This window comes from Mesoplodon mirus, assembly GCF_964341445.2.
Source record: "Mesoplodon mirus genome assembly, chromosome: 7".
NCBI classification, from domain to species: Eukaryota; Metazoa; Chordata; class Mammalia; order Artiodactyla; family Ziphiidae; genus Mesoplodon; species Mesoplodon mirus.
In genome coordinates, this window is record NC_138983.1 from 64,811,884 (window position 1) to 64,821,426 (window position 9,543).

Consider the following 9,543-nt stretch of genomic DNA (forward strand, 5'->3'; position numbering starts at 1 on the left):
TCAGTGTCAGCTTTCTTTTCAACTACAGGTCTGTGTATTGAAGGAAGTAGGTTTTAGCTACAGCTGCCCCCTTCCTGATTCTGGGGAACTGTTTTGTTTCATCAAAAAAGTGCTTAAGTACTATGGGAGGCCTGGCCCTGTATTCCTCTATCCATTGTCTGCCTTCTGTAAACAGGAGCAGGCACCTCAAAGCTGAGCCTTAGAAACCTGACATGGAACCCAGGCTATTCCCACCCCATCCAAGGCCACGTCAAACCTCTGTGTTGGTGATAAAAAGACAGAAAGAAGCCAGGAGCTAGGAGACCTGTGTTCTTTGAGCCCTGCCTCAGACACCAATGACCGTCTAGTATGTAACCTGGAACTAATCATTTCTATTCTCTGATTCACAGTTTTCTCATTTCTAGGTCATCTTTCAAGTTCCTGCCAGCTCTAATGTCACAGGCGTCTGCAGCCAAAACAAAGTGGAAACTCTTAGGCTAATGTGCAACAGTGGATCAAATTCTAGTTCTAATTCCAGTTCTGAGGAGATAAGGATCATGTCTTCGTCAACATACTTTATTTTTATCTAAATAATTCCTCTCTCCGGCAAAGAGATGATGTCTTCTTCCTATATGCCAGATTTTTACAGGATTAACCAATGTTATGTTTTTTTAAATTGTACAGCCCTATATGTATAGGTTGCAGGACTTCTCAGAGCCTTTATTATACTAGGGTGCATTTTTTGTATCTCTAGGAAGAGAAGTATGTACAATGTTTTCCAAACATGTTTCACCACTGAGCCCTTCTTTTATAAAGCATCACACAGGACAGGAGCTCCATGGAACCCGCTCGAGAACTACCACACCGTGCGGATACCATAACTTTACCGTAAGAACGACAAGAAGAAGAAGAATTTGTGGCTGGATAGCACTTCATAGTTTACAATGACTCTCACATACTTTAAGTTACTGGACCCCCATAATACTGTAATGTAGATGTTGATATCCCTATTTGCTAAACGTAGTTAGTGAGGGTCATGAAATTGAAGTTAAGTTTTTCAAAATCACACTAGTTACTGGTAGGACTCAGGTCTGGGTATTCTGATATCTACAAGGAGAAAATTTAAGAGGCAGCTGAAACTATTGGCTGATTATTCTCAGAAAGGATGACTTGATATTGGTTTTGACAAGAATAAAACAATCCCTCTTGGAAACATTCTCCAGTCTTCAGACGAGCAACGCGAAAGGATTCTGTTTTGCAGGTGGTTCATTTATTTATGGGGGGGGTACACTCTGGAGCTGGGCTATCAGCATGTAGCAGGAGAAGAGCCACACAGAGGCTACTTTATAGTCAAGGCAATGGTCCATGAAAATTGACCCCTTTATCCTCTATAGCACAGAGGTGCTATTGTTTCAACCCATTACCTGGGCACTTGAACAAAAGCAGGGCTCTTTTGTGAGAGCCGTCATGGCCTTGCATGTAGGCACTGAGATGAGATCAGAGGTCAAGCTCCTTGATGTCCACAACAGAAGGTCAACTCTACAGCCTCTAACAATGACCCTGAACATGTGCACACCAGACTCTCTTCAAGAGAACACAGGCCACGTGGTTTGCTCCCAAAGTCCCGCCAAACTCATATGGGAGACATCTCACACTAGGGGCAAGCTAATGTCACATTCCTCTAGGTTTGCAACATTTTCTTCCTCAAGTCAGATTGAGAACAAACCTGCTTGCTCTTCGTGCAAGATATTGGACCAAGAGACACTTAAGATGTGTGGTAGGTTAGGAAACACTCTGCTGTAGAATTCTGAATGGATAACCAGCAAACGAAAGAATATTTCATCTCCTGGCAATAGAGGCTTTTTCTTCTGAAGGCTGAGTATATCACATCTGCGCTCCTCCTAAGGAAATGGCGAAGATCTATCCACTACAGCATGAACTCTATTTCAACTCACTACTGAAACACGGATAAAAACCTGTGAAATAAATTCCTCAAATTCAATACTAGGAAAGTATCTTTCTAAACACTTGTTTGCTTCCTTTTCTCAAACGATAAAAATCCCTGCACATTCCTTTGCAATTGGACTGGCGGGAAGAGTAAATTTCCTGCTTAAATACAAAAGCAATTTATGTTTTTGATACATATCTTTCCCCCTTTAAATAGCTCCCTCACTCCCTCTGGTTTTTAACATGTATTTTACTATCCTCATTTGTATTTTTTGGCTTGTATATCAAACATGTAAACAAGACCTTAGTCCTCTGATGGGACCGAGCGATGAGGAAAGGAGGAAGTGCTGGCCACGACCGCCCTTACCTTGTGAATTTCTCGGTGGACGTGGATGGTGTTATTTCCAACCTTGGTTTCCGTGTTGGTCTCATTGTGATAGCTGGGAGGTAAGCGTGCCAGGTTCACTTCTGATGACGTTTTAGCAGCAGCCTCTTCTGCCTCCATCTAATTAAATCAATGGATTGAATGAACAATACTGTTTTCTCTTGATACAAATCAGAGTCCATTAGAAAAAAAGAACCACTTCTCTTTTCCTCTTCTGCAATGACAGTGGTGCTGATGATAGCAGGTACCAGTGATTGAGTAGCCAGTAGAACAAGACGTTGTTCTAAATGTCCACGTATATCATTGCCTTACATCTCACAACCTCCCTGTGAGGTGGGTGTTAATGGCCCCACTTTACAAGTGGGGCAACCGAGCCTCAGGAAGACTAGAGAACTTCCCAAGACTCTCAGTGGAGGGGAGTCGGGATTTGAGAATGCCTCTGTTGAACAGTCTTTTTTTTTTTTTTTTTTTTTTTTTTGCGGTACGCGGGCCTCTCACTGTTGGGGCCTCTCCCGCTGCAGAGCACAGGCTCCGGACGCTCAGGCTCAGTGGCCATGGCTCACGGGCCCAGCCGCTCCACGGCATGTGGGATCTTTCCGGACCGGGGCACAAACCCGTGTCCCCTGCATCGGCAGGCGGACTCTCAACCACTGCACCACCAGGGAAGCCCCCAACAGTGCAATCTTTGACTCTGGGCTATTTTTATTCCTTTAAACGAATCCTCAAAAAAGATTCTATTTTAAAAATCACTGTCCTCCATTCCCTTACATACTACATGAGGCTCCCTCTTTTCCTTTCTCTCCCATCCAGATTTGCTGAGCTGGGTATACATGGGGAAAGAATTCCCATGTCTCAATGTAGCACAAAGACACTGCACCAGAAGTGTGAAGAAAGTCTGGTCAGCATAAAGGACCGGATAACCAACCAAGGACTTGGTCAGCAACCGTTATGTTTGATTGACCCTGAGACAACTCCTCACATGTCTGAAACCTGGTCACTGGCTCCGTCATCACCATCACAGTCATCATCATCATCACCTCCATGCTTGGGCATCAGCTATGTCTGAGCCACTGCACCAGCCCCTGCCATATCTCCTTAAACATTCACAGCAACCGTTAAGAAGAAGTGTTATTACCCTCATTTTGCAGATGAAAAGAATGAGGTTGACAAAAGGGAAGGAATCTGCCTAAGGTTATCACATTCTTAGTAAGTGGCAAAACTCGGATTAGAACTCGGGTCAGTCTGACTCCAAATTATGTGCCTTTCCTAGTATATGATTCTGCTTATACTTTTGCTGGGGAGATAGGAGAGCCCCACACAAGCCAGTTTGAGGATGATTATGACAGTCTGTAGAAGCAAGTCAGGGGTTCAAAGAAGAGAGAAAAAAGGCTTCCAGGTGGAAGAGGTGGCATGATTGGGTTGGTCTCACAGGACAGATACGATTTGGATAAAGAGGAGCATAGAGGAGGCGAAACCGGCAGCCTGGATGAGAACGGTGTGTCATGGGCTAGGGCAGAGGGTCCATGCTGGACCCTAAATGGATAAAATAATGGATAATGAAGTAGAGACAAATTGACAGGTGAGTCCAGGGGCAGTTCTAATGCAGACAATGTTAGCCTGGTTCTCAACCGAGAGGCACCTCAGAGTCATGTCCAAACTTTTAAAAAATATATACATATCTGGATCCCTTCCAGACCAGCCGAATTAGAATTTCTGGAGGGGGGACCCCACATATCAATGAGCTTCCCAGATGATTCTGAGATATTCCCTCCCCTCTACTTGCCCTCAGGTAAGAACCTTTACACCAAGCAATGGGGAGCTGCAGCAAGTTCTGAAGACTAGTTGGGAGATAATACAGAGTCCAAAGAAGAAAAAGAACAGAGTCAGAGGACTAGCTAGAAGCAGGCTGAGAGTCAGAAGTTTTATCTGGGGAGGGGCCTTCTAGGTGGTAAAGGCTCCAAATAAATCTAGAAGGACCAAGCCACTGAGAGCTGGCCATTAGATTAGGCAAGAAGATGCCTGCAGCATCGTCAGAAGGCAGCACAGTAGAAAGTGCCCGGGTTCTGGAGTCAGGTAATGGGGGGTAGGGTCAAGTCCCAGCTCGGCCACAAAGCAGCCACGTGACCTGGGGCAAGATACCAAATATCTCTAAACCTCAGCTTTCTTGTTTGTAAAATGGGGATGGTTCTACTTTGTTGAGCAGATGTAACGATTAAGGATCATGAGATCCGAGTGCCTGGTACAGTATCTGTCACCCTGCAAAGGTGTAATACTTGCATAATGTAGTCGTCTAAGAAAGCAGTTTTAGAAGCAGCTAGTTTGCCGGGGGATGTCTGGGTAGGAGTGGAAAGAGCAGGTAGTAAATAACATGTGTTCCAAGGGTTTGCTAATAAAATGGAGTAGAAATGGATGAAGGTAAGATAGGAGATTTAAGACTAAGAAAAAGGCTTTTTAAATCTAAGTGGGAGATCCTGAGATGTTTAGTGATAGAAAAGACACAGCTGGGAAAGAACAGGAGTCTGCAGATGCTAAAGGGACTAAATCCAGAAGGAGAATGGAATGTTTTAATGCTTTTAAAATTTCTATAGGAATGGTAATCCTCCAGTTGGGCCTGCAAATAATTGACAAGTTACCAAATTTAGAATTTGCTCTGGGCTGAACAGATAAGTCTTTATATAAAACCTTCTCTCCCTCAACCAGTGGTTATTTCAACAGAATGAGCTAAAGCTCTTTCATGGTACCACAAGCTAAAAGTACAGTTTACAGTGGAAATTTCAACCACAACTATTACTGCCACTAGCAAGAGAGACTTAAGCCTGAAGCAACAGGACTGGTTTCACAGAGGAGGAATGTGAATATTGTTTAAAATGGCACCTACAATTGGTTGAATCTGTGTGTCTGTTAAAGGAGCAGAATAAGAAAAACTAGAGAGAGAAATTCAGGCTTGGTATTGGGATTTTTCCTAGGAATAGGTGAGGTGGTAAGAACATTCTAAAATATGCCAGTTACCGATGTGGCAATGGAGGGGCGGGGAATGGTTTTATCCTCACAATACTTTTATCAGTAACATACAGAATAATTAAACAGGAAAACAGGAACAGACTGAACCATTGGAAGATTTGCTTCCCCTCAATAATGATCCTACAAGCAGAGTTAACTTTTTTCCCTTAAGAGAAATCAGCAGCTTGAGTCAGCTGGAATATTTTAAATGTCGGGGAGTTACTTGAAAGCAGATTCATGATGCAACTATGTAAACAATGCATCTGGCCTCGGGTCCTTTTTGGCTCTTCCCTGGGACAATAAGTAAATAGCAACTATCTTGTGTTTATGAGATTTAAGGGGCTTTCTGGCAGTCTCTTTTAAAAAATTAACACTAATAGCCATAATCTGTTGTGAATCTATCATATATCAGACACTGGTGGTTCTTTTGTAATCGTTCATTCTAGTGTTATTAATATGATGATAATGAGAGCCATTATTTATTGAGAACCAACAATTTCCCATAGTCCTGACAACCACATGAGGGGGCAACTTATAGTGCATCAATTGTACTTAACCTCATTTTATTTTATTTACTTTTTGGCCGTGCTGCACAGCTCACGGGACCTTAGTTCCTCGACCAGGGATAGAACCCGGGGCCACGGGCCCACAGGCCACGGCAGTGAAAGCACCAAGTCCTAACCACCAGACTACCAGGGAAGTCCCTACTTAACCCATTTTAGACGACCAGAAAACTTGCTTTACTTACATCCTCTCATTTACTTCTCCCCATTACCCCCAGGGGAAATGGACATTTCCTCCATTTCACAGCCTGGATCCCATCACTCATAAGTGGCAGAGCTGGGATGAGAGAAGGAAGGTTGGTTCCCACTGAGTGGGGTGGAGGTGCCAGCCCGTGTCTCCCCTGGTGGCAAACTGCAGAAGTCAGGCAGAGCCATGTCTGGAGGAGGAAGGCTGGGGCCCAGGCAGAGGCAACGTGGCCAGCTCCCTCGGAGTGAGCACCACCGCAACGTCCCGCTGGCTGCAAACTGCTCTCATCAATGAAGAGACTGAAGGGGCCCTGCCGCTCCCTCATCCCCCCTCACCAGGGGCTGCCGGCAGAGGACCACGCTGCATGGGCAAGTTCACACTGAATGAAAACACGCAGGTGACTGGTCAGGCTCAATGGGAATCCATGGGCAGCAGGGAAGCAAATGACCTGCTCTGGAACCAGAAGGATCGTGAGCTCAGTTCAATTTGAAGGTGCAGCGTGAAAAGACACTGGGGCCTCTGATGTCCCGGCCCCTTTCATTGTTCCATGTCATGATTCTTTCGCTTTCTCAGGAAACAGGAAGTCCGCAGGTTTTAGAATCTGGATGTTCAGGTACAGCTGCCCATCAACCACCTCCCAATCCAGTGTCCCCTTCACCAGTGTCCAGGGTCCACCAGGTTGACTGTTGTGGGCAGGAAGGGGAACTAACCCAAACCACACAGGGGTGGGAGGAGAAAGCCACCTCTCCCTGGTAGACCAGAGCCAGCTTTGGAGACTTTGTCCAAATGCAGTGCAGAGAAGCAGGGATGTGGAGGCACCTGACCTTCCAGCCTAGGCATCTGGTCTCTCACTGACTCCTTCACTGTATGGCTAGCTTCTCTCCAAAGACAGGCTGCAGCAGAGGCAGGCCCAAGAGGGGCCATGCCCACCCACCCCAGGCAGCAGGGCCCCCTGGCTGGGAGAGGTGGGCCAGCTGCACCTCCTATCCAGGCAACCCTGGCGATGCTTGCATGCCCACCATAGAGGATGCCATCCATAGTGTTTGGACCTGGGAGGCAATGGAAGGACAAAGCCAAGCGAAGTTTCCCAAGGTATCTGGTATCTGATAACTAACAGCTGCTATATATTGCACATCTATTATACGCCAGGTGCTACACATATCGTGGATTTAATTCTCACGGGACACTGAGGTACAGGATGTTAAGGGATCTGCCCAATGCCACCTACTAGTGAATGGCAGAAGAGGGCCCTGAGCCCAGGACTGACTCCAAAGCACTCTTGGGGTGGGGTGGGAGGTTGCCCTTCACACGGCTTCTCCTCCTCTCACCCACCACCCTCTGACAGCTGACACTGCTGGGATTTAGGACTCCCAGTTTCCTTCTCTGCCCCACATGGCACTGGGGAAGCCCAGACAGATTACCAGCAAAGCTCAGGGCTCTTTGTCCCCACATGGCACCCTAACTGTCTCTCGAGAAGATGGCACAAGCTCAAAGCCCAACAGACAAGCTGGGACTTGAGATGCCTGGAGCTTCCTCAGCAAAACACAGCACTGGAATACCAGGGGCCTTGCAAGCCTCAGCTGAGGACAGGATGAGGTCAACTGCACACCTGAAGGTAATTGCAAGGTGATGGCCGGCAGCCTGCAGGCAGGTGGTGACCCCCGCTGCCCATGGGCAGGTGCAGCCGGAGTCTCTGGGTGGAGAGACTCAGATCCAGAGCTTTTGGCAGGAAGGCAGAATGAGGCGGGAGCTGGGATCACCCCGCACTGCCTTCAGATAACTCTGGAATCTGCTGCCCGCCTTGCCCAGCCCTTTAGCGGACCTGAGGACCCTAGCCAGCGCTCGTAGCACTGCTTCCCCAGCCCCCGCTGTCGCCAGCCTCTGCGCTTCCGCGGAGCGCGGGCCCTTCGGGCGCACCCACCTCCTCCACCGCGCTGCGCAGTTTGTGCTGCGTGTCCTCCATCAGTTCCTCAACCTCGCGGAACATCTCGTTGAGAGTGGCCTCCTCCTGCGGGTAGCTGAGAGCCGGGCCGGGCTCGAACGAAGCCGGAGTCACTGTCGCAGCTGGCGCGGGGGCCGTGGGGACCGCCGCCGCCAGCAGTAGGCACAGCAGGGTGCCCCCCAGCCATCGCATCTCGGCTCAGCGCCCGCCGCCGCTGCGCCGCCGCCTGCGCGTGCCAGAACGCTGTCAGAGGCGCGCCGACCACCCTCTGGCCCGCGCCGCCCGCCCCCGCCGCCTCTGGCACTACGAGCCGGGCCCGCCCCCGGCGTCCCGCTTCCCCGCACCCACCCCCAGATGGGAGGAGGCCGAGTCCCCTCCGGATGCAGCTACCCCGCACAGGGAAGACCCCCACCCGCTCCAACCCCGCGCCCGAATCCCCTGCGTACCCCCTGGCGCATCCTCCGGCACAGGCTGTGCTCCGCCCCCGCCCCCAGTGATAGCCCCCTCCCGCGAGCAACAGGACCCGGGCGCCCCCGAGCTTACAACCCTCTCCCCTCACCGCCCTCCCCACCGGCCCCCCACCCCGGCTTGGTCCCGGGTTTGAGCCCTGTTCCCTCCTCGACCAGGTCAGAGCACAGCTCTGGTGCCGCGACCCTATTCCCACCCCATCCCTACCCGAGCCCCCATCTTGGGTGGTCAGAGAACAGCTCATCACCGCCCCCCTCCCCATCACCCGGGTCGCAACCAAGTCCTGCGCCCAGTCCCTCCCCCACCCAGGAGCTACCGAGATGAGCCACCTCCCTTCCCCGCCGCCGCCCTTCACCCACCCCGACTGGACCGAGCTGTGCTCCGAACTGGACCTGCCAGGCCTCGCCAAGGGCTGCCTCGGGGCTGCGGAGCGGGAGCGGCGCGCTGCGCGGGCCGCGGGTGCAGGGAGCTCGGCGGGGATGCTGCAGCGCTGCTACCCTGGCGAGCCCGCAGCGCTCGCCCCGCCCGCCCCGCCCCGCGGGAGGGGCCGCGGCCCAGCCCGCCGCCAATGGCCGGCCCGGGCGCCGGCGACCTCCCGCCCCAGGCTATCCTCCTCTGCCGCCGGCTCCCGGCTCTACCGGAAGCTGTCGCTGTTCTGTTCATCCCGCTGCTCCTCGGCATCCCAGTCCATTGTCATCTCTGGCCCAGATTCTTGCCACAGTTTACGGGAGGCGAGGGGAAGGTGTGCTTTCTGGGTCCCACCTTGCCCTTTCCAAGCCATCCTGTACCCAGCAGGCAAGATAAAATCCAAGCCCCTTAGCCTGGCATTCAAGGCCCATCACAAGCTGGCCTTAATCTGTCTGCCGTGGTTGTTTCAGTACTCCAGCCAAGAAAACCCACTCCTAGCTCCCGCAGTAGGTCCCGAGAATGTCAGCAAGCTCCTTAAAGGCGGCATAGCAGAGTGGTTAAGACCAGACACTGCAGCCAGACTGCCTGGTGTCAATCCCGGCTCTGCTCCTAAGGAGTCTACCGATCTGGCCAAGTTAGCAGATTCGTCTGCTCTCCACTTAGC

General features: G+C 50.5%; 1 protein-coding gene across 1 annotated transcript in view; it reads right to left on the reverse strand.

The window, feature by feature from the left end:
- The window catches only part of DKK3 (dickkopf WNT signaling pathway inhibitor 3), a 48,025-nt gene extending 39,035 nt beyond the window's left edge, over positions 1-8,990 (reverse strand). Inside the window, exons 1-3 of the mRNA XM_082628633.1 lie at positions 8,831-8,990; positions 7,983-8,229; positions 2,294-2,431 (exon numbers count right to left, since the gene is read on the reverse strand). Of these exons, the coding sequence (XP_082484759.1) occupies positions 2,294-2,431; positions 7,983-8,195 (351 nt within the window). The 5' untranslated portion in view covers positions 8,196-8,229; positions 8,831-8,990. The remainder of the gene's footprint in view (positions 1-2,293; positions 2,432-7,982; positions 8,230-8,830) is intronic.
- Positions 8,991-9,543: the final 553 nt, after the last annotated feature.